The 24,942-nt window shown below is 39.1% G+C and overlaps 1 protein-coding gene across 1 annotated transcript; it reads left to right on the plus strand.

Annotated features, from left to right (window-relative positions):
• Nucleotides 1-8,532: 8,532 nt before the first annotated feature.
• FAM98B (family with sequence similarity 98 member B) lies at nucleotides 8,533-23,610 on the plus strand. The gene is made up of 8 exons (XM_049825935.1): nucleotides 8,533-8,708; nucleotides 9,471-9,619; nucleotides 10,427-10,561; nucleotides 11,270-11,448; nucleotides 18,221-18,301; nucleotides 18,692-18,808; nucleotides 21,270-21,437; nucleotides 22,936-23,610. The coding sequence occupies exons 1-8, from the start codon at nucleotides 8,644-8,646 to the stop codon at nucleotides 23,299-23,301; spliced, it is 1,260 nt and encodes a 419-aa protein (XP_049681892.1). The 5' UTR covers nucleotides 8,533-8,643; the 3' UTR covers nucleotides 23,302-23,610.
• The last annotated feature ends 1,332 nt before the right edge of the window (nucleotides 23,611-24,942 follow it).

Below are 24,942 nucleotides of genomic sequence, written 5' to 3' on the forward strand. Positions count from 1 at the left end.
GGAGAATCCAATAGAATTAGGTCAAGAACTTTTTACAAATGCAGTACGTAGGTGAATAACGTGAAAGAGAGAGCCTAAGAACCAAAACCTACCCTCAACATCAAATATAAGTTAGTGACCTGCTTTTATATATACATACGTAGATGTACGTATGTGTGTTTGTATTCAATTTTCCATGAGATGAAGACTGTATGCATTAAAGGCCAAGTCATACATTTTTTAATTCCTTCTAATGTTGTCAGACTTCAATCATTTGCGTTCAAATGCTTCATGCTCCTTCAGTTTACTTAATTTTTTATTACTTCAGCCATGTCGGCTCAGCTGCTTCACGTAAATTAGATTATTTAAGCAACCATTTCACTGAACCTTTAGCACTTTCCATGCTTTGCAGTCTCTTGAAATTCATGAGGGGAACTGGGACAAGGACAAGACTGAGATGGAAAGGAGAAAAAGTCTGAATCAAACACCCCAGGAAAGCATGCATGAAAAACTGATGAGCTTGGATGTAGAAACAGAGAAGATGGAGAAGAGACAACAGACTGGACATTTTTTTCTGTTGTCTCATAAGAAAACCTGTAATGGTATGGGTTGGAGGCCAGCATCCAAATCCTCACCACTTCCTATTTTGGATACTCCTCGCACTCAGGACTTGAGAGGCATAAAGCAAGCATGCTCAGCCTTTCTACCCAGTGTAGATTTTTAGCTATTAATGTTTAGTAATTTTTTAATTTTTTAATTATTTTTTTTTTAATCACCTCTCCCATTATGATTTCCCTTTGATGGTTTTTGAATGCTTTACTCTGGACCACAAGCCTTCATCTTAACTTTATTGATGCTTTGCTTTAACCTTTAATACTAATATATAAAAGATCAAAACTATATATATATACACACACCCTAAATGTCCCGTCCCCCACCCTCTCACAGCCTCCTGTTGCCTCTCTCCTCTTCAGATTCTTTCACTCATGTTATCTACAAACTCTGTACAGTTTTCATTTTTAATGAGCATAAGTACAACAGGTTATTAATTTGATGTCTATTTTTCAGAGAAAACCATTTAGGATATTGAATTAATTTTCTCTGTTCTCACACACAGTGATTAGAAGGGAAAGGCAATTTGGCAGTAGTGCGTGCTGCGTAAATGTGTTAGCCAGGTAAGTTAGGGGGAATGTTTGTTGGTTTTTCCCTCACAGCACGATTATCAGTAAGTACCCATTATTGATACATCATTATTAACTTTCCGAGTTAGTACACACAGAGGTGAGTAGCCTGTTTACAGTTTCAGAATCACAAGTTTATGCTGATTTACATTCAGGTCACACTTTGATTTGGAGCTTAAGTCCCTACCTAGAAGGGAATTTCTGTCAGAGAATGCAAAACATCGGGTTCTAATCTTGCTTGTTGAAACCTTTCCATTACCAGGCTCCCTGAAAACTGCTTGTGTAGCACTACTGAAGCCTTTAAATTATAAGCGCGTCTTCTTTTAGAGAGGGAAAAGCAAGAATTTCATTTCATGCACACTTCTTTGTTGACATTCTCATTTGTGCTGTTGGAAAAAAAAAACCCAACACAACAAAAAGACAAATATGCGCTCAGTTCATTTTCCCATGCTAACAGAGTAGCTTTTTTTTTCTGTGGCAAACACACCTTCCAGACAGGGAGTTGCTTTCGGACTTTAGCGGTTCACTCCCTTCCTGTTTGAGACCAATTACGTCTCATTTGCAATACCATTAGTCAAGGAAGTGGCTATCCTGAGGCCACTTCTCAGCCCTCCCTTCCTAAATGGCACTGGTATGCCTTTCTTCCAAGCCACCGGGCCGTAAGGTTGGTCCCCCTCTGTGGTTGGTGTAAGCTCCTCCAAACGTACAAGCAATGTAAACCTTTCAGGACTGGCCACAACTAGTGCAAGTTGAAATCCTCCAAACTCATTTGAAAGCTGTGGTTTGAAAAATGATGCTGGCTATTTATTAAAACAGCAAGCATGATCAGACCAAGCCAGCTTGCTGGTTTAACAGATGGAAGCTTGTTAAAAATCTTTATTCCAATATGTTAAGAATCCAGTTTTGCTACAAATTGTGAAGTATGACTTGTGAGTCAAGCCCCAGTGGAATGGATGTCTCATACTTTGAAAGTCTCAGCTTTACATTCAAGACCCAACATTTGCCACTTTATGATGTTTTGATTTGGATTTTTTTCTAGAAGTAAACTATTCCCATCATTTAATAATATCGCATGTTTCCTGTCTTTTATTTTAACTAGGACAGATATTCTGATACGTCACATTTTATCAGTTGAGGAGAGTATGATGATTATTATTATTTCTTAAATTTATTAAGTTCTGGCCTACTCTCTTTAGTACCCAGATAACACTGTTTTTTACACCTGAAGCACAAAGAGTTTTAAAGTGATTTCCCAAGGTCACACTGCGTACGTGACTAGCAGGGTAATAATTTTGTCTCGGTATTTGCAAAAGATCTTCCTTTCTCTGGCTTCTGTTCTCCTCATCAGAAAGAAGCTAATAGGAAAAAAACCACAGAAAATTCACTTAACTGTGGCAAATTCATGGAATAAAGAAACAGGTAACTGCTAAAAAAAAAAAAAAAGTGAGCTGAAAGAGGAAGCTTTTGCAAATCTATATGCCTGGTTTCCCTATGGAGGCAGCATAGCATCTGTGGTGCCCTTGCACACATGCTTTCCTGGAGAACTCTGCAGGCTTCTAGTGTTAGTGACATAGATTGTGGGGACTCGGTAGTAGGTTTCTGACCTCAGATAATCCCTCTTAGACAACTCGCACACCTGGTCACATACCTTCTTCGCCATTTAAATATTCAGCATATTTTAATTAAATTGGTATTTGCATAAGAACTATCATAAGACTTTGTTGTACTTTCTTAAAATGAAAACAGAGTAAGTATGAAACAGGCACCTATGACTACATCACACATGAGTATAAAAGCTTAAAATAAAAGTTTGTGTACATTTATCAGGAGATTCGTTTTCAACCAAAAAAAACCTAAAAGCAGGAACACTTTGTGCTTGGTTTTTCACTCCTGTAACTCTACTTTTGAGTTGAGATTAATAAAGTTACCTTGCAGGGAAACAAGTGAAAGCGAACAGAGAACGGCTGTAATACATGAAGCTCCTCACAGTGAAGCCCCACCACTTAACTTCTAAGAAATAATGTCAGTGCAAATCATGATGTGATGAATGCTTCACCGAAATGATTCATGCCATATGGTCTGAAGAGCAAAACGGGCACAGTTTATTTTTAAAAGAATGAGAAATATGAACTTGGAATATTCATTGCTTTGTCCTGCCAGGCTGAACATTTGCTGTAGCAGGGGCCAGACTTACTGCGGGCCTGTCTTTTTTTGCTCACTTAATATGTTGCGCTAGTTTGAGGCTTCAGTCTCATTCATAATGGAATAATGTCCACAAAATTATGACCAGTATTCAGCAGCCTCTTCTGCAGACAAATGCTCACTGGGCACCTACAGACTAAATCTTCTTCTCACTTTGTCTTTAAAAAAATCCATGAGAAACTGCAGAAGTAAATAGGTGTAACGATTATCTTGGTAGTGAGAAGACAATTAAATTGAGTCCCCTGACAGAGGTGAAAGGTGCTGGCAATTCCACGAGTCGCTCAGCTTCCCCTTTTGTAAAGCTCCTCACGGTCAACACCTTTTTTGCTATATTGTTGTGTATTAATATATTCAGTGTGAGACTCCATTTAAGCAAAAAGAAATCTAGGTTCTTTCAATAGTCATAACACTTCTCTTGTAATGCACCACTAGAAAAAACAGAAGCAAATAAATGTAAATGCCTGGTCTGCGAGGATTTATTTATTTTTACCAGTGATGCTAAAAGGTACGAGCACATCTCACTGAAATATTTAGATTCCACACCTACTCCTTCTAAAGTAAATGACAAAAATCTCGGTAACTTCAGCTATGTGCAATTAAGTCCATAACATTACAGAGCTACACTGTGCCTTATTAATTTTATTCCAACGCAAGGACAGTGAGAAGCCACTGTCTCCTTAGGCAAGAAGTACTGGAAAAAGAGGACTAGTCAGTCAGTATGTTGCAGTCATTGCGCAAGCTGTTGATGACTGCCTGGTTGTGACCTCCCCCCCACCATCTGTGCAGAGACATGAGCCCCAAGAAAGTAGTTTGAGAGCAGTCCATTTTCAAGACATCGAAATTTTCATTCTGCAGAATTTATCACTCTGCATAATTTCTCAAAATAATTCATTTTGGATTGAAAAATTTGATGTCAATACTTCAGGTGGCTTGGTTTGGCCTGGGAGATGTTAGAAGGGTGATTTCTAAATCAAATGTTTATGATGGGAGGTCAGCTTCAATTTCTGTGGGGTAGCCCTTAAATTCATGGGCAGGATTCTTGTAGCTAGTGTAAGTCCATTCAGGTTCAGTGAAGTTAGTATACCCATCATTCATATCTACTTTATTCGCAAGATTGATGTAATTTACGTATAGATCAATTTTAACTTGCAGTCCTGTTCCACAGTGATGTAACTAAGTTGATACTGCCTGGGGTGGGTACTCCCAAATCATCCTTAATGATAAGAAGGAGTTTACAGAAGGATTAAAAGCAATCTAACGTTAGGTTTTAAACAAGCAAGCTATACTTGTTTAAATGTCAGCAAGACTGAAAAACAGTGCCTATTCTTTTTTAATAGATAAAAAGAACAGCTAGTACTTTTTTTACAGATGGAAGCTGAACAGGTTTAACCTGTTAATTTAAACTGATGAAAGAAAATCTGTGTAAAGAAGTTATTTCATTTTTAACAATTAAACCTGTTATTGATCTGTTTTAAACTCAGTTAATATAAGCTTCTTATATTGACTTAAGCATGCATAAAGTGCTGTCTTTTCTCAATCGTTTTTAAACTGTGCACAAACAGTACAACATCGCACATAGGCAAGTTTGTGCTAGAGGAAAGCATTTATGTAGCATATTCAAGTTCTTCTCCACTCCTATGAGCCCCTCTAGTGGTCAATAATTGCCTGCTAAACGTTTCTTAGTAGTACAAATTATTTGTACCTCTTCTGCATTAAAAAAGAGTCTGTCTCCCCTTCATTTGAATTCAGAGGATCTGGGGTTTTATTCCTGTGCTGAGGAGGACAAAGCAACTGAATCTTTTGAAACGTGCAGCTAGCGTACCTGTGGGCAGTTTTACTTTCCCTGCTAAAAGCAGATAGATTGTACATACCACGTACAACCGAAAGCCTGCCTGGTTGGCAGTGCAGACCAGGAGGCGACCGCTCTGCTGCAGCAGTAAGCAGGACCCTTCCACCCCACCCTTGCCATTAAGCAGTGTGAGAATGCCCGGTGCCTATCTGCACCCCCGGCAATAGGAACACTTCTCGAGCAGTTTTGAATAGCGTAACAACATATGACTTGTCCGATTCATGCAAGTAGTTCGGTGAGTACTTGAGATTCACCTTAGTGTAACATCAATAGAAAATTGAGTTATGTGGGTTTGTTTTTCAGTAAGATTACAGGCAACTTGTAGTTGTACAGGTTTAATATGAATTGGCAGAAAACCTATCCCCCAAATTCCTATCTTCATCCTGCTTTCGACGCGGGGTACTTTCCAACGTATTTAAGAGAGGTGTAGACAGCCGCAGCTGCATGCTCCATCAAGATGCCATTTCACATTGATTCAAGTCAGTGCTGATCCAGTGCTATCTTCATTTTCTAACCTTGGCTATGCATTTCTACTCCTTCCTCGTGCAGGACTTACCTGACTGCTGAGGAAGACGGCTAACTGGTAGACTAGTGAAAACGAAATCCTGACAAAACCCAAAAAGCTCTAGGGCGCTGATGACCTAGTTGAAGCCATATACACCTTTCACGTGAAAGTAATGGCTGTATGCTGAGACCTCATCCTTTGGTGTTCTTGTTTGCGTATTACAAAGGGCATGGGGCAATGGCAAAGTCCACTCCCGTGGGAGTAGGCTGCTACAACATATTTTTTAGCCAGCTTTATCACAATTTTTGTTCCTCCCCCAGGAATGGGAAACTCAGGAATGGACATGGAGAAAGTTGTGGACTGAGTGAATGGCAAAGTTGTGAGAAGGTATTAGGCCACCTAAGTATATGATCACAACCAAAAATGTCTTTCCCTTGTGGGTCTCAAGACACAATTTGTGAAATTCAGACTTGTATTTCCTCATATATGTAATATCTCCACTATACAGAAAAGTTAGGATTTTTCAAAAAAATCTTGTGGAATTAAAACAGTGATTGATGCATGTGCTTGGCTATCATATATATGCAATGTTATCAAAAGACAGTGGGAGAAATTACTGGTTTATCTATTGTCCTGTAACATAAATTAGCAAAATACATTTACAGCATGTAGGAAAATTTACAGAGACCCAGGGAATAATGCTGCCATCTACTTGTACCACACAGTACCTCTTAAATTACCAGATTACTTTTTAGTTTTGCTAGATTATGTTATGCTAGTTTCACTCCCAGTTGTTCCCAGTTCTTTTCCTTAGCATGCACTGTTGGCTGATATGAAAACTACTCAGTTTCTCAGAACTGTACAGTGATGATTCACTGTGGGTAGCATAAATATACAACTTTAGAAAAGAAAGGGAAAGAAAACTGGCTATTTCTGTCTTTTTCTGCATATCTTGTTTTCTTACTTTATTAATTAATTGGATGCTCTATTAATTAGACATTAATGCTGTTTAAAGAGGAGTAAGAGTTCTTACTTTCAGAATCTCTGCTCTCAGATGCATGCTGCTTCATTTAGAGAAATTATTATGTTAACCCCTTTGTAATAAAAGCCCTCTTAAAGCTCAGTTATATGGAGCAAGACACGGTTGACAGTCGTGAAAGAGACCAGTGAGCTACTGGCACCGATACACATCATATGGTCAACATAAGCCTGTCAGACTTTAAGATGCTCTTCTTTTTCCCCCAGCTGCCATAAATATTTTTTTTTTAATTTCTAGATTTCTGTCTGTGTGTGTGGGAAGACGTCATGGTTGTCCCGATTCCCATTTCTTTTAAAGCTTAGTACCAGTAAAGCCACATCTATATGCTAAACGGAAATAATTCAAAATAGTTGCTTCAAAAATTGTGGAGATTTCACTTATTAAGAATATCTGTGTTGTAATTACTTCAATCTGATTGCGCACCTTTACAGGTCTTCATCACAGATTCAGGCACTGGATTTTCTGAAGGCCCATATAAGACAACACTGGTTAAAAAAAAAAATAAATAAATAAAAAGCAGACTTTTCCTTCTAGTTAATAGGAAAGATAAAGAGTCTATGGCTGAGCTAGATGAAATGAAAAACTCTGAGGAGGTAATGTAGCAATACTGTTTTAGAGGGAACTTGAGGAATGCTTCACCAGAAGTGGCTGTGAGTGAGCATTAAAAGACAGATAGTTTGGGACCAAACAGACAAAAAAAGCTGGTGCTAGTTTATGTCTCTCTCTCAACATTGCCGTCGCTAAGAAAAGCTTGGAAATGAGAACCCAGACATCTCAAAATAGCAGACAAAAGAAAATCAAAGATCAGACAAAGTCACAGGTTTTGGGAGACGTGCCTTCCAGTTTTCCAATTAATAGGTCTAATAGTACTGGAACTGGAAATCCCTGCAGGTCATAGGGCTGGAAAGTGACGTGCTCAGGGAGACACAGCGGGTCACCCCACTCTATTACGTGCAGCACACAATCCCTCACAGGCTACAAAGCTGTATGCCGCTTCCAAGGCCTTCCTCACAACGGCCACATCCAGCTGGAAACCCCGCATTCCTCAGGCAGGAGCTCAGGCTTGGTCACGCTCGTGGCCGGTACCATTGCGCGTGTCAGTACAACGCAACCCACCTATCGCAGCTTCCCTCCGCAATTCATTAAAAATATCACGAACAGCCTGGATTTTAAGTTCAGACGGGCTCCGGGAGCTGGTCCCCGCTAGGCCTGCGCCCCCAGAGTGGAAAATCAGGGCGACGGGCGCCCTGCAGTCGTGGTCTGCACGGCCTCGGGCAGAATTCCACAGTTCGAAATCACAGAGAGATCCCAGCAACACTGCAGAGGTCCAGGCCTAAAAACCTGCTTTTGTTAACCACGTCCCAGACGAGGCGTGGGGCCGGCTGGACGGGCCTGCGGGTGGCGGAGCTGCCTCCCCAGGCAGGAGCCGCGTCCGGAGGCCGAAAGGGCGGCCGCGGTCTCCGCCGGCCCTGTGTTTGTGCAGGTGGCTGGTACCTGATGGAGGAGGGTAGGTGACGGCCGAGCCGACTGCGGCGGGCAGTGGTTTGGGGCCGAATGCCGAGCAGGGCAGCAGCGACGGCCGTGGGGCCCGGAGACGAGCCCCGCCGGGGAGGGGTGAGAGAGCTCGGACGCTCCTCGGCAAGGGAGGGAAGCGAGGGCCGGCATCTCCAGCTGAGTGCGGCGCGGTGGCACGGGGCGGCCCCGCAGCCCCTCCGAGCGGGGAAGGCAGCCGCCGGCAGACGGGGCGGGGGCAGCCTCCCTCCCGCCGGGGCCTCCCGCCGGGCCCCGGGGCCTCGCGGCGGCAGCGGAACGCAGCGGCGGGCGCGGGTTGCGGAGGGCCGGTTTGAGGAGGGCACAGCGCGGCGCGGCGGCGAGCCGCGGTGCCGGCATGAGGGAGCTGGCGCCCGGCGTGAAGATGGAGTGCGACATCTTGGACGCGCTGGAGGCCTTGGGGTAGTCGGGCAGCGGCTCCCTCTTCGCGGGGCGAGGGGCAGAGGGGAGCCCGCCGCCGCCGCCCGGCCGTGCGCGGAGCGGGGCCCCTTCGCCGCCGGCGGGAGGCCGGGCCGGAGGCGGAGGGGAGCGGAGCGGGAGCGCGGCGGCGGCGGCGGCGGCCGAGGTGGCCGAGGCGGGGGGGCGGCGGCGGCGGAGGGACCGGCCCCGCGTTCCGGCGGGTGGCGGGGGAGGCCCGGCGGCGGCCGGGGTTGGGCCTCTTGCCTCGCCCGGGAGCGGGCGGGGGTGGCGGGGCAGCAGCTCCGCCGGCCGGGCCGGCGCTGCCGCCGGCCGGGCCGCCCGCCCGGTTCCTTCAGCTGGAGGGGCTTCAGATGCAGCTGAGCGGCCGCGGTGTACAATTAGCTTAATTTTGAGTTATCTTGTTGCCCGTGCTCTAGGGCAGTGGGTTGTTGCTTGACTAGCCACTTGAATTGATACTTCTGTTCTTGTCTGTTTAGCATGCACGGAGACGTGAAACTCTGTGTTCAGATACACGTGGGATACGTGAAAATGCTTGCCTCCCGTTTTCTGACAAACCATTTTGTTTATAAATTACCACTCTTTTTTTTTTTTTGGTGTGTTTAAAAAGCGTCCGAGTTATTCCTCGACAAAAGTAACTTGCAAAGATTAATTTCTTTCTATCCGGCTTGTAGAGAAATGATTTTAAAATGTGTACGTTTTATGTTAAACTTGCTTCTTATCACTAATGTTTATCTCTCCGTGCAGTTACACGGGTCCCCTGTTGGAGGAGGAAGCCCTGAACAAAGCAGCAGAAAATGGATTGTCTTCACCAGAATTTTTTGAGCTTTGCGTCTGGTTAGGTTCCCAAATAAAGTCGCTTTGTAATATGGAAGAAAGCATCACTTCCACAGATGGTATACGAATGTTAATTTATTAAAGCAATTTAGTATTTGTTCAGTAGATTTAGGCCCATGTTGTTCAGCTAGGTTGAAGTTCAGGAGGTAGCTGAAAGGTAGCCAAACTGAGGCTGATATTTGCACGTATGCAACTCTTGAATCTTTCAAAGGGGAAAAAAAAAAAAGGTGCTTTGGGGTTTTTTTAGATCTGCATAAATATGAAAAGTACATTCATACATCGTATAAGTGGTTGTTATATGTAATCATATTTTGATGGCTTAAATTACAGTTCATGGTATTTTCAGGTGGTTGGTCCAATGCAGTGTTCCATTCAGCACTGTCTGTAGATACAGAAGTTGCTTGTTAGCGCGACCTGGGTCTTTCTGTTGAGTGCTGGAACTTGGATGAGACTTTATATCGCTTATGTTTTCACAAAAAAGTAGTGAAACTAAAAACAACCATTGAAAATAATGGGCTTATGACTCCTGTAACTTGTTCATCAGAAAGTTAGTTACATTGATACACTGTTTTGTGACATAAGCTGTTCACTTCCTTGTGATGTTCATTTGCATTCATGTCTTCAAAGACTGCTGCTGTAGCATCACTTTCTCGTTCAACGCATGAGTACAATATTGCTGTAGCTATTGAAAGGCTTGTCTGCTTCTATGTAGGACTTTGAGAACAAAGAAAGTGTTACTAGGGTAGTAGGTGGTAAATCTTTGGGCTATTGAAACCTGCAATTTAAATGTATAAGTTAAGAAAATTAGATTACAGTTTGATGTTTCTGTTAAATGCCATTAGCTTTGTATTTATTTATTCCCATAGGTGATAAAGATATAGAGAGTTTACAGCTTGAGATTAGTGGCTTTCTGAGAGAAATGGCTTGCCCGTATTCTTCACTCATATCTGGAGACATCAAGGACAGATTAAGAGAGAAAGAAGATTGTCTTAAACTCCTCTGTAAGTTATAACCATTTTTCCCATTTATAATACAGTATTTTATGTGCATGCTCTATCGTTATGTACAATTTACATTAAATATTTATTTATGTGTATTTAAGTATATGTGTACAATTATTACAACCTAGTTAAACGTGCATCAGATCACTTTTGCAGAAGTGGAAAATAGAAAACTATGAAAAAACTATTCTAGTAGAAACGAAAATTACTTTGTGAAGTATGATTCAACCTACTGAAGCCTCCTGATCCCTCTCTTGATCCAGTTCCAGCTCAGCTGAAACCGAGACCTTGCTTCCCATGTTTCTGAGAGGTTTCTGGGAAGCTTAAAAGAAAATGCTACGTGATTTGAAAGTGCTGAAAGCAGGATTGAGAGAAGCAAAGTCTAGGTTTAAGCTGGACTTGGACAAAGGAGTAGCAGCAGGAACCAGTGTGATAATACGAAACTAGCCAAGGAAGTAGGGGTCTGGTGGTAGAAGTGGGTTAAGCAGTTAAATATGATGTGTAGACTGACGATAGGAAGTCAGGTTAGAGTTAGTTCAGATAAAGAATGGGAAACTGATACTGACCTGTCCAGGAGAGAACTGAGAAAGAGTCTCCCTTTTATCATGGTCTTGTTATAAATGCATATATTGTATTTGTATGTGAGAATGTGGATGCAGAAATATTCAAGTGTCTCTAAATCTGCCATTATGACACTTTTCTCTCTAGTATTTCTAAGTACAGAACTTCAGGCTTTAAAGATACTGCACAGCAAGCAAATTAAAGGCTCTCATTTGGAAAAGCACAATGAAATTTATCAGGAAGTGCAAGCTATTTGCGATGCACTCGGCCTGCCAAACTCCTCGTCTTCTGATATTCCTCCCTTGTTAACCAACGTGGAACAAAAGGTATGGGCTTTCATGTGTTCTCTCTACTGTTAAACTGCAAGCATTATCTCTGTAAGCATTTATCTTAGAGTTAAGGGCCCAACAGTCTAATCTGTAAAAGCCCTATCTGACAAGTGCGAAGGAATTTTTATTCTGAAAACCAGCTTAGTGTTTAAGTTAAACTGTTTTTGTTATGAGGTGAAGTATTTCAGCATTTCCCTGAGAACTGCAGTGTATCTGATGAGGCTGTGCCAATTTAAGGTACGAGTTGAAGTAACCTGGTTTTCCTGTTACCCATTCAAATGTGCTGCAGCAAGCAGAAGACTTTGGGTAATAACTGATTGTGCATTTATGTACTTGTAGTAATTTCTGGCATCTATTTAAATTTAATATCCAAAACCTAATTTTTTACTTTTTGATTTGTGACTTAATTGCAAGTATTGATTTGTTAGTGCCGTTTCCTTAATTGCAGAAGAGGATGAAAATGCCTGAATTACCAATAGCCAGCGAATAAGTCAACTTAAACCTTACTCAATAGGATAGTTCTTTCAGTTGTGTCCCACCACTTTCTAACTCGTTTCACTGATGTGATCCTTAATCCGACTTTCTCACTGCAGAATATAAATAGGCTCTTGGAGTGGAATTTATCTTCTCTGTCAGGCAGCTAAAAGTTGTGCTCTTTATTTCTCCCTAGTATTTGAGGAGAGAGTGGGTGACTGATCCCCTTTAAGAATTATGGGAGATACATGGAATGAATCTCCCTCTGTTGCTGAGTCTGAGTTTATACGTGATTATGCTTCTTTTTTCCTTCTTCCTTCTCTTATTCTCATTGGCCAGTGGGCAGTTGAAGATTTTGAGGTTTTGGGGAGAGGACCTGTTACTTGCATGATTTTTCTTACATCTGTACATCTTTTGTGTGACAAGATGAAACCTTTAATAAATTCATTTATAAAAAGCAGCGTCCTGGTGATGGTGAAAATGCCTATTCCAGCGCTATTAAATGTGCTTGATCTATTTAATTCTAACAAAATCTTCATATCCAGTCTTTCCATTAAATATTTTTGGAAGGATGAAGAAACAATTCTAGCGCTGTTTTCTGAGGATTAAAATGTCAGAGTTCCAGCTAATAACTGATTGATTGAAACTTGCCGAGTACTGTTGATCGCCCTCCGTGTGTGTTAGCTGTGTTTACACCCATGTGGGTTTGTAGGCTGCAGCCATGGGCAGTGGCCTTCCTTGCAGACTTCCTTGCTTCACTTCTTGAGTACAGATTTAGTTTCATCCCATGTTAAAGGGGTAGGACTGTAGTTTGGCAATTGCAGGACAGCAAGACCAGAGCTAGTGGGCCAGTTCCTTCACACGCACATAGAGTCTAGAAAGTTTTCTCTGAATTACTAGACTCCTGGTACCTGCCACCTTTTGGAAAGTCCAAGGTTTCCTTTCAGATAGAATCACAGGCTTCCTAAGTACTAAAATGAGCAGAATCTTCAAGGCATGTTGCCTTTTTTTATTTTTTTTTTTATTTTTTTTTTTAATAATAGTGCCTGGGCTATTTTGTGATGGTTTCAGGTCTGTCAATTCCACAATGGTTACACCACTTATACTCACTTCAATACAGATGAACTATTTCATTCATCTTCTGTGACTCCAAATTAATAGTGTAATTTGTTCTCTGCACGTTTCATCCCTTACAAACAAAGGAATTTTTTTTTCCTACCTGCTAGGAGATTTTGTAGAATTTCTACTATATGTTTCCTTGTCCTTCATCCCTTACTTTAATATAGGACAGGTTCAGAGTTATTTTGATACAGTACAAAGTTAGACACCTACATCTGTAGATGTAGCTGCATCTGATGTAGCTGATACCACCAACTGGAATTCATGGGCTTTGTAAACATTTTTTTGAGTGCCATTTGTAACTTTTTTTTTAGATTCTCACAAAAACTCACTTGAAATGATCAATTTCTTTTCCCAGATACTTTGTTGTTTCTGATTTACTTAGGTTCTATGTAAAATTGCACTGCTGATTTTTAGTATTACACTATATAATTTGTAATACAAACTTACATACCAATCTAGTATTTTTATTGAATTTGCAAATATATCTACAGCATTTCAACATGTCTACTCTTTGTCTCTGTCTAGCATCTTCAGCATTGTCAGTAGCTGTGGGAATAGTTCTGAGAATAGTTTGGCTGTGCAGCAGCAATCTACCAAAGGGACAGATCACACATTGTATTTTTGGTATGAAATGTTAGAACATTGATTGTTTTTAATAGTTTTTCAGTTTATTTAAAAGACTAGTATAAAATCAGGATTGCTTTCTTCCTTCAAACTATGAGTTTTATAGTAGCTCAAACTTTGAATATGCAATCGTAGAAAGTACCTTTTAAATTTGCATTTCCTGTAATAAATTGGGATAGTGGTTATCAACATACATAGAAAATTTGAGAGATGAATTGACAGCATTACAGCCTCCTACCACTAAATATATTTTATTTTACTGTATAGCACTGAAAAACTAACAGTAATTTTTTGGTTTTTTAAGATGCTGTTCCCTTGTAAAGTTACAAAGGGTAATTCTGGGAGGCATTCTGAAATTTAGTACCAAAACCCCCATAATTCTAAATTAACATTGATGAAAGATTCAGAAAAGTTTATGCCGGTGTTGTGCCTTGTAACTCATCCTCACATCTGGCTTTTTTCCAGTCAAGATAGTGTACATTTATAGCCTAATTACAAAGTGACATTCTAATACTGTTTATTTGAAAGACTTCTTGATATGATATTATTTGAAAGACTTCTAAATTTTTTTTTGCCCACAGTATTTGTTTTCTAATATGTGAAAAATAGTCCACTAATAGTCGAGGATGAAAAGAAACTATAAAGAGTTACCAAAGAAATTAAATCAAAACTAAGCTAAAATAAGATTTAAGCGAAATATGAGAAGAATATCTTTAAAAATATTTTGGAATACTTCCTAGAATTTATTCATATTTAAGTTAATATGTTGCTTTTAACTGTTAGTGTTTAGTAGTTTTACAGACATAATGGTGCCTGTACATTAAGTATCAATGTAGTTGCAGGGAACAAGATGAAAAGAGTTGTCCTGTTCACCATATGTAAAGGTCAAACAAAAATGTCTTTAAAGTTAGATAAATATTAAAATTAAAATGATCTGCAGAGGATGGGTTAAAAATATTTTGTGCTTAAGATTTTAGGTCATCTTTCTGCAATTGTGCAGTATACCTTATGACTAATTAAGACAATGTTCTTTCCTTAAAGTGTGATAGTTTAACTTAAATTAAAAAAATAACACCTCTCTCCAGGTCTTGAAACCCTGGAGGTGCAGGCATATATGATGTTTATCTGTGCAAATGGCGTTAAACATAAAAATCATTGCTCTATTTTGACAGAGGGTAAAGATAATTAATAAATACATGGAACATGGTAGTGAAATGTGAGCTAAATTTTTTTTTAAGGGGTATAAACTTAGAAAACAGATAAGAAGTGTCATGTTCAATATATAAAGATATGCTTTATTTGGTAACAGTAGAATAACTGTGTATTTTTATACAACAGATTTTTAAGTCAATATTTTTGTCTCAAACAAATCCAATAACTGCTTTGTTTTTAAACTATTTTTAGAGTGTGTGAACTTCCCAAGCAATCCCATAAATATTTAATGTTACCAAGGTCATTTATTACACAAATAGTCGAATATATTCATCTCCATTTAGCTTTTAAGTAAGTGGTTTGGGTTTTGCAGCTGAGTGTGTGAGAACTCTAGGATGATTCGGCTGTTACAATTTGTTTTACATTTCTATGAGTATGATTTCACTGCTGTTTTATTTGGGCACTGCTTTTGGTATTGTTCCCACTTACACATACAGACTTCTTTCTGGGTTTTGGTGGCGGTGGTGGGTTTTTTAAATTCCTGCTTATCCTTCTTAATCTAGGCCAACTGTCATGTTTAGGAATGTGGGTTATAGCATAGATTCTCACATCAGTTGTATTCTTGTCTTCTGGCAGACAGTTGTGTGTTAAAGCTCTTGTGCTCATAGCCCTGTCATCAGTCAAGTTTGGATGATGTATTTTGCAACTGTAAGGCAGCTAAGGTAATTTCACCATTGTAGCTGTAGGATATCCCCTCAGAGTCCTGCTGATGGGAGTGAGGGAGTAAAGTAGAGATTCAGTAATCTGGGTATGACTTTACAGTGTGTCACAAACATGAACGTAGACCAGTTCATCAGTGAAAAGATTCCTCCTTAAATGTCACTTGGTTACTAAACCTGTCACTGGATAAAATTACATAGATATTCTCTTTAACTTGGAAAGAAAAGGTTGTAGAAATCTGGGGGCAGTTTCCCAGTCAATAAAGGATTGTTTCATTTAGCTGCTCTTGTTTCTTCTAGTTCTGATTTTCACTGATTCTCTTCCTTAACTGTTCTCTCTAAACTTCCTTTCATTTTTCAGTTTATGGAAATCAGGAGCACGCAGTGCTGGGTTAGGTCTTTTAATTGTTATCAACTTCTGATGGCAGAATGTATGGCTTTTTTATGTGGAGCCCAGTGTTGTATTTACCTCTTGGCTGCCCTTGCAGCTGCAAACTTGCAATAATTCTAATCTCTAGATAGTGTTCAGCACCACTGGTTTCCAGATTTTCTTTCACTCTATAGCTGTAAATCACATTGAGGATTTGTTTTGATTTTGTTGTGTTGGGGTTTTTTGCAGCAGCCAGTCTCATTTTGATAGACTCTCTTCCTTTCAGCTCTTTAGAACCTTTGAGGTTATATTTCTGACCTTAATGGTATATGGACAGACACCTCTTGCCTAATAGAATTTGTAATTAATCTGCTGTTTATTCCTTCTTCTATACTAATTACTGATTTCTTCATCTCTTGCTGTCATGCTGATGTTATTACGTTGTTGATTATTAACTTTAGTTTTTGATTCTTCAGACATTTATTTAAATTCAAGCATAGTTTGTGCTTAGGTACATTTGAATTTTGAAGTAGATTATGAGAGGCATCATGTACATGCCTCACTAAAACCAAAACAAGTTAGGTACATCTAGAAGGCAGACACATCAGACAACCCTGGAGGGCTTTTTGTAAAGCAAATAGAGGTTGCAAAGGAGCAGGAAGTAGCAGAGAAGAGGAGTGTAGGGATCAGTAGGGTACATGAAACTGAACTTCACCCCTTATTGTAGCCTCTTTTTTGATATGGATGGAGTATAATAGCAGGGAATATTACAGTAACTAGATGGCCACTTTTCAGAAACTACTAGGTTGTCGTTTCTGCTGGAGTCAAAACACTGTTTTCCCATAATTTGCTCACTGCACAGTATTTTTTAACTTCAGACTTTTTGTGGGGGTATTATGTTTTTAACTTGCCACAGCACTGCCCAAAGGTGATGTAAAAAGAACAAAATACGCACCTCGGTTTTCAGACAACATTTGAGATCACATTCTTTCCTTGGTATATGCAAAAAAAGGAAAGGGAGGTAATTATGAAAACCCTGAATTGTGAGAGTTGATTTATCAAGTATCCTTTTCAAGTAGCTTTCTTTAATCAATTAACTAGCTGCTCTAGAATTTGATTTCTGTCTCCTAGAGTCTTTTTCATAGTGATCACTGGAAATGATATTTCTATAATATGTAGAGCTCAGAACTCTGACAAGATGAACTAACATAATACTGGAAGAGCGAGCTTTGAACCATACCTTTATGATAAATGTAATGTAAATCCCTGTGTGCCTACGTGAAGTCTTACAATCCTTGCAAATGTATCTAATGGCTGTCCTCAGCTACAGGTTTTACTGTAGATCATGCACTACCTCAGTCCTTCCTTGTGATATGTAAAAGAAAATGAACTCTAGTTTTAGTCTTGTTTGACTTGGTTCCCCATAATTATTTACAAAAGTAAATTAAGATGTAGTTCTTCTCCCCATCAGACTGCATGCAAAACTTGGCAGGAACAATAATATGCACGCAGTCTACTCCAGCTGAAAAATCAGTTGGCTGGATAGTAATGTACGAGTGTTGTGCACATTCATGATAACGGTTTTAGAAGAGCTGTGCCAAAGGAAGTTCCTTCAAGGAGAGGAGGTAGAGTTTTCTTGTAATGAGAGAGGAGAATGCAGTGGAGTTTGGAAGGCAGAAAGAGAGAGCATACTTCGTTCCCAATTATTGAGGGCAAAAACTAATGGAAGAAGTATGAGCAAGGCTGATTTGGAGTGAATGCAGACTTGTGTAAGTTTGGAGTCTTAAACGTAATGTTAAATGGAACCAGTCATAAGATTAGAAGAAAATTAATGAGACAGAATGACCGCATACCTATTGCATCTCCTGCCTTTCTTACTAGCACCCATCATCAGATTTTTGTAGACAAGTCTAGCATTTGGTAACAGAACTCCTAGCTTCCAGTTGTTACATTTCCTTAGTTGTAGTTACAACACTTAATAATAAGTACAATGAGTAGTTTAACTAGTCCTACTGCCTATAAGCACTTGATAAATTTGCCATATAGATACTGTTGTATTATAACTGGGAGGAGAAGTGGTGTGCCATAAAATATTTTTGTATAGAGGTCGGTCATGTAGTGAAAGTATTCAGGAAATCTTCTTTTTGTAACAGATGATAAGCCAGAAGACGCATATCTATTTTTATGAATCTGCCAAAACAAATGTGCTATATTTGATCTTACGAGTAGCAAATAGTGATGGCAGCAAATTGTGCTGAAATAAATGTAAATATCACTTGTGTTCTGAGAAGTCTGTGTTTCGTTTCAGATAAAGGACATTCTCTCAAAAGTTCAAAATAACCATGTGGGGAAATCACTGCTGACAAAACCTCTGAATTCTGACCAAGTGGTAAAAAAACCCTGTCCATTTCTTTTCTGTATTTAAAGGATGGTCAAATTAATGCATACGGCTTCATCTAACTTTGTCCATCTTACAGTCACTACTTTATTGTTAAATATTAACACTAAAATTCTATTGCTAAATATTAACAATGCTAACCAGATACTTCTAGAATTATATTGTAAAACAGACTTTGTCTTGATTCATCCATTTACTAACTTTCAAAATGTTTTCAATATACATACTACTGTAGCACTACACAGATGCACCCCTAATTGTATGTAGTTTATAGTGGGCACCTGCGGATAGACATCTTAGTTGCTGAATGGGGTTAACTTTAAATTGACTTCTATAACTTTATAGATTTGAATGTTTGGCTCTCTTATTGTAACACTCCAGGAAAGATTGGAAAAAATTAATGATGCCCTTCGCAGTGAGTACGAATGTCGTCGACGTATGTTAATGAAGAGGCTAGATGTGACAGTACAGTCTTTTGGCTGGTCTGATAGAGCAAAGGTAAGCTTGCTGTATTTTTTGCTTCCTGTAGGTGGGAGTCTGCTACAATTCTCCAGGTCTTCGTACCGAATATACATACCATGTAAATACACTTCCATTACTGTTGTCTTTTTTCCAACCAGTTTCTCATCCCGTGTTGTAACATGCAAGTCCTAGATATTGAGGAGGAGGAAGGATTAGATGGCACAGTCCATCCTTTGTGACTGTTTATAGCTTTACAATTATAAATTCTAGCATCCTCTGTTGGGGTTTCTCAATTTAATAAGTTCACATCTCCCCTTTTTCTTTCCTATACCCACACCCCCCTGATCAAGTAAAGTAGGAGGGAACCTCAGCATTTCTCATGCAGATGCCAGAGGAAGACTAACACTGGGCTTTAATGTAGATTGGGTGCAGAGAGTGACTGCCCATAAAGTCAGTGAGATTACAGCGACTGCTACCTATCTTGGATTCAAAGTTACTGAATAAACAGATGGACAGTTGAACAGGTTATTTGACTAGCAGCTTGTATGAGAAAAGCACACAATTACTTGTAATCCTTCAAGTGACTAAAAATTCAAAACCACTCCTGGATTTTCTCTGCTGGTATCATTTTAAATGTGATCATTTCATTTGTACTATTTCCTAGCTGTATGTTAAAAAATAGTTGTAACCAGTCTGATATTTCTGAGCTAGAAATATACATTGTTTCTATCCAAGAGAGTAGTGAGATAAGATACAAAAAGTTTGTAATTTGATGAATATACATGTGTACTAGCTGGAGGCAGATGGTTTTGCTCATGAACTACAAGATCAACTTTGCTTCCAAAGGTTTGTGTAGAAAGCTTAAGATGGATAAGTCTTAAAACTTTGAAAGCTTGCTGAAACTATGGATTGTTACAAGTCTTTCTGGTGTCACAATTTGTCCTTGACACATGCAGACAGAATCGGTTTTGTGAAGCTCAAGTATCACTGGAAGACGTGAGTCTTGATGCTGCTGTGCTGCTTTGGAATGGCTCGCTATTTAATTTCTGCAGGGGTTGTGAATGCTTTTATGCTGCAAGAAAGGAAAAGGAGAAGGCATTTAAGTCACAGAAGGCAGGAAAAGGAGAAGGCATTTAAGTCACAGAAGGCAGGAGATGTCCCTATGTGTATAACTTCCTGATAGCTGTACCAGTAAAGCTACGTATTTTCAAATTTAAAGTATGCTTCTAAAATGTAGTTGATGTTAACTGATGACTGACTGAAACAGACTAAAATTTTAAGTCACTTAGTATTATTCCATTCAAACAACATGAAAAACAATGAATGCACTTTCACAATAGAATAAAGAGATTTTTAATGATCATGTAGTAAGATGGTACTTATAAAGACTGTTGATGTGAAATATTATGTAGTTACAGAAATAACAAGGTTATGTGTTAATTCAAAATTACATATGATTTTTAATCTTTTTTTCCTTATTTGTCTTGTAGTAATATTTGTTTATAATATATTCTCTCACTATATAATATATTCTCTAAGAAGGTTTTGGGGATTGAAAATGTTTTGGCATTGATATAATTTAGATTTTAATTTATTTTTTTTTTAAGCCAAGAGGCAAATTGTTGTCCTTTTTTATTTATTTGTTAGCTTGCCTTTTTTTCCCACCATTAAATAGGTATTGATACCTTTTTTCTGCTTTTGATGGTGTGGTATTTTTTGTGGTTTGTTTTTGTTGGTTGTTTGGTGGTTTTTTTTAACTTGTTAAGTCCCCAAGAGGGGTAAGTTTGCAGACTGAAATGGATCCATAAATGGTGTAGTAATTCCCTAGCAAAACAATCATGTAAAGGAGCAGCACCTGATGTCTGGTCCATCCAAGATCAAATTATTTTTTTTTTTACTCTGAAGATCATTCTGGATGTTCCCAGAAAGTTTATTTTTTTTTCTTTTTTGTTAAACAAATGAAACATCAAAGTGTGTTTGGAAAAAAATCTTATTTTCTCCCCTTCTCAGTCTCACTTTTTCATGGCTTGCACAAGTGTTTTGCTGCATTGATACATTTTAAATTTTTTTCCACAAATTGACCTTACTTTGAAGCTGTTCTGTTTTCACCACATTTAGTAGTGATCTATTGAATATGGCTATGTAAAACTCTTGAGAGAGCAGTTTGGACTCTTAAAATTTAGGTTTTAGATATGTTGGAAAACATCAAAGAATCTGTTTGATGCCAATGGATAGGAGAGTTTCTTTTGTAACAGTGCTAAGTTTCAGCATCAGTTGTACAAAAAATGCTGCTGATTATGTTTAATAGCTCCATCAATTTGAAGAGAATTGGTAACAACTGGCACTGTATTTTGTAAGATAACCCGGATCTTCAGACATTACACCCTGTGTTCAAGCTGAAACTTACTGAAACCAATACATGGTTTACAGCAAGTGTGTGTGTGTGTGTGTGTGTTTTATGCCTAGCAATTAAGTTATGTTTGATTTTATCATTTAGGTAAAAACAGATGACATAGCACGAATCTATCAGCCGAAGCGCTATGCATTATCTCCAAAGTCAACTATTACATTAGCTCACCTTCTTGCTGCTCGAGAAGATTTATCAAAGATCATAAGAACAAGTAGTGGATCAACACGGGAAAATACAGTCTGTGCGATCAACAAGGTATACTTTTTCTTTCTGGGTTGTGATAAAAGGACAGGGGAGTTTACAGACCTATCAAAAGTAATTCCAGAATTATACTCTTAATACTTTCATTTCTTTTTGCAAAATACCTGGTGCTTTAAGAAAGGAAGGTTTGCAGCATTCCAGTAAACATTGCAGCAGCTTCATTATACAGTCATGCAGCAGAATGAAACAGCAGTCTAGATGAGAAGGAACAGTGGTGGGGGGTGTATGTGTGTGCATGCGTGCACACACACGTATGTGTAAATGACCTTGAGTTCAGTGGAACTGCACACATCAAGTTAAGGATACATGTAAGTCTTTCTGGTGCAGCTCGTGGGCTACCTCTTGCAAGGATTACATTGTTCAGTTTGTAAACTAGCATCTTTAGTTTATCTGTATATTAAAATCACAAAAGTTTCTGTGGAAGTGTCATTTTGCTGCAAAGTAAAATTACTTGGTTTGGCTACAGTAATCAATATTGTACTGCTTTCTTGTGTATGATAAAAGCTGAAGCTTGCAAGTAGTGAAGTTAGTTTCACCATTCAAATGGTGACTTAAGCCTGGTTTTATTAATCCTGTATTTACAGATTTTAAAAAAGTTTTGTGCATCATTTAGATACCCTTTAATGTGTTTTGACCCCAAAGATTATGAAATTTCTTAATTATTGTAGGATGTCAGAGAAAGTTGTTTGGTTTTTCTTTTTTTCCTTGAGAGGACTTTAATTGGAGTGCTTGAGACTGACCAGAGTATGTTAACATTCATCACACAGAGAGTTTAGGAAATACGAAAACAACGACAAAAAGGCCTATTTGGATACCTCTTTGTTCTTTAACTTGATGTTTTGTGAAACTTCGTCCAGTACAGTCTCCCTTTTTGTACACTGAGTAATATCCACCAAAGTCAAGATCCCTTTTTTTTGTTGTTGTTGAAAGTGTTACTGCAGCATGTTATGTATTTTGTCTGTTCCAGCTCTCTACTGAGTGTTAGTAGTTTCTAATCTAAGGCAAACTGGCATTCCTTTTAGAGTTGCAGGTCAGTTTGCCAGTTTATGTTTTCTGCCAGCTGATTAGGTTTGAACTTTAACTTTGAAATTTAAGTAGAAGAGCTGCATCTTAAGGAGTCTTTTCTGTATGAATATATATTTCTATTTTCATATGTATTATATATGAATCATGTGTATTGCTTATCGTAATACTAATACTTCACATGCGTGTGGTTTTCTTCATAAAGATTTCACAAAAGTAACATGAGCTAGCTAGTTGCAAGTTATTTCAATTTTACAGGTGGAAAATGGGATCACTTTCAGAGTTCTGTTGTGTTGTGGCAAGTTACAAGGACAAGAAATAGGGATTCTTCTGTCAAGCTCCACACTGAGGGGACCTTACCTCCTGGAAAGAGCAGGCAGCATGTCTTTGTCCATAGGAGAAGAACCCTGTGTCCCTTCAAGTTATTACTATTTTTTTTAAACTAAAAATGACCTATTTTTCTGTATAGGTTCTGATGGGGAGAGTACCTGACCGTGGAGGCAGACCAACAGAGATTGAACCACCTCCTCCTGAAATGCCTCCTTGGCAAAAAAGACAAGAAGGTGGTGGAAGGGGTGGCTGGGGAGGTGGGGGTGGTGGTGGTGGAAGAGGCAACTGGGGGGGTGGAGGGGGTAGAGGAGGAGGAGGAGGAGGAGGTGGTGGTTTTGGAGGTGGGGGTTTCAGAGGTGGTGGAAGAGGTGGAGGTGGCTTCCAAGGTGGCAGGGGAGATTACGGTGGCAGGGGAGATTACGGTGGCAGGGGAGGTTATGGTGGCAGGGGAGGCTATGGTGATCCATATGGTGGAAGAGGAGGGGGGGGATACCGAAGATACTAAAATACTGTAAATATTAACAGAGTAACTGGCAAAATATAGTGGTGGTGTTTACTGGTATCAGGAATTTAGATATGTTAACTTGGGTTTAGGTTAGAATTAAGTATGACCATATGAATCATGGCATTAGACCAACTGATGTTGTCATTGAATTCTTTTAGTTAACTGACCAGAACTTTTATACTAAAATGTGATGACTAAAGTTCTTTTTTTTCGTACTGCTCATATGGTGTTTTTTAATATGTCGTTTTATTTAAAACAAGCCTCAGAAAACTGAATAAACCCCTTTCTAAACAAACAAAAAATATATTATTTAATGTTCAGGCCTCTCTAATTATTGCATGTTGCATGTCCACTCCTCTGCTCCAAAATGTTGTGTAGAAAAACCAAAATAGGCCTAAGAACCAGATGGAAACACTTTTAAGAGACTCTATCTAGAATGCTGCTTTCAGCCTTTTTCTCTTCATGTAGTTTTCATGTGGGATGTGTAAACAATTTTTAATGTCAGATGTTAAAATCCTTAAGGCTTTGGTCAAATTTGTTCAATTAGATTTCTTATTCTTCCAGAACTTCACATAAAACTAACACTCTGAATTAATACTGTACAGAAACTAATAAAAGCAGGTTGGTTTGTGTGTTCATAAATATATCAGAGACTATTTGAAGGTCACAGCATGTACTGTAAACTCAGAATCATGGTAAGTTTTGATAGTGTCTGTTTTCATTTTACCTGTTTTCCATTTTATTGGTGCTCCATAAACACATTTTAAGATCATATTGGGCAAGAAACTTCTGCAGCCATCACGTCTGGTAAGAGTTCATTTATATATTCTTTCTGAATCAGCCTTGAGACATAAAGGTCAAATAAGCTGAGCTCCTTGAGAAAGAACATACCATTTCTCCCCTGCTTGCTCTATGTTTGGGAATAGCCAACTGCTCAGCTAACAAGACATTTCATACAGCAGTTGCCCTTCCTCAGTGACTTCTCTCTCTCTTACTCTGCCAACTAATTGGTCTGATAACCTAAAAGAAACTCTGTCTTGATATCGCATGGGTGCCTTCTCCTTCACAGGCAGTGGTAGCCTAGAAGGAGGAGTTAGCTTTCCTACAGTTATGGCTGTAAATACATGTAGACAAGCATTAAATTTAGAGCTGTTGGTTGAAGACAGTTTCTGTTGTCCGGTGTCTTTTAGATCGCCTCCCCTGCTGTGAGGCCAGAGTACAGAGGTGGAACAGGGAGGTGATGCCCAAGTATATACTCACAACAGTATTTTATCAGGGTCAGGCTACTACAGAGAGATTCGGGAAGGCATCTGGTAAACCTGGGTGTGTCTGTTGATTGCATAGCACAGAAACCTTGAAGCACTTGGGAGTGTGGAGCTGTAGGCTTAACTGCAGATTGAACTTTAGGATTTGATTTTGATGTTATGTTCCACAGTTACGAGTTCTTTCTGCACACATTTCCTAGTGGTGTCCCCATTTGGCATTGCTTTAAAGATGTTATTTTGCCTTCAGGAACACGTGCATCATGTGCTGTTTCATAGGCAGCTTTATGCATGCATGTAAAGCTCTGTTCAAAATCAAATTACTATCTCTTTCAAAATTCTCAGATTTTATTAATTAGCCATCACCAACCTTTTCATT

This window comes from Accipiter gentilis, chromosome 22 (genome assembly GCF_929443795.1).
Source record: "Accipiter gentilis chromosome 22, bAccGen1.1, whole genome shotgun sequence".
Classification (NCBI taxonomy): Eukaryota; Metazoa; Chordata; class Aves; order Accipitriformes; family Accipitridae; genus Astur; species Astur gentilis.

What these genes read in the sequence shown, in the direction of transcription:
- FAM98B (XM_049825935.1), top strand. Translation starts at nt 8,644, where the DNA reads ATGAGGGAGCTGGCGCCCGGCGTGAAGATGGAGTGCGACATCTTGGAC. An exon ending in AGATTGTCTTAAACTCCTCT is followed by an intron (nt 10,562 to 11,269) that starts GTAAGTTATAAC and finishes TTTTCTCTCTAG; the next exon opens with TATTTCTAAGTACAGAACTT. An exon ending in GCTGGTCTGATAGAGCAAAG is followed by an intron (nt 18,809 to 21,269) that starts GTAAGCTTGCTG and finishes TTTATCATTTAG; the next exon opens with GTAAAAACAGATGACATAGC.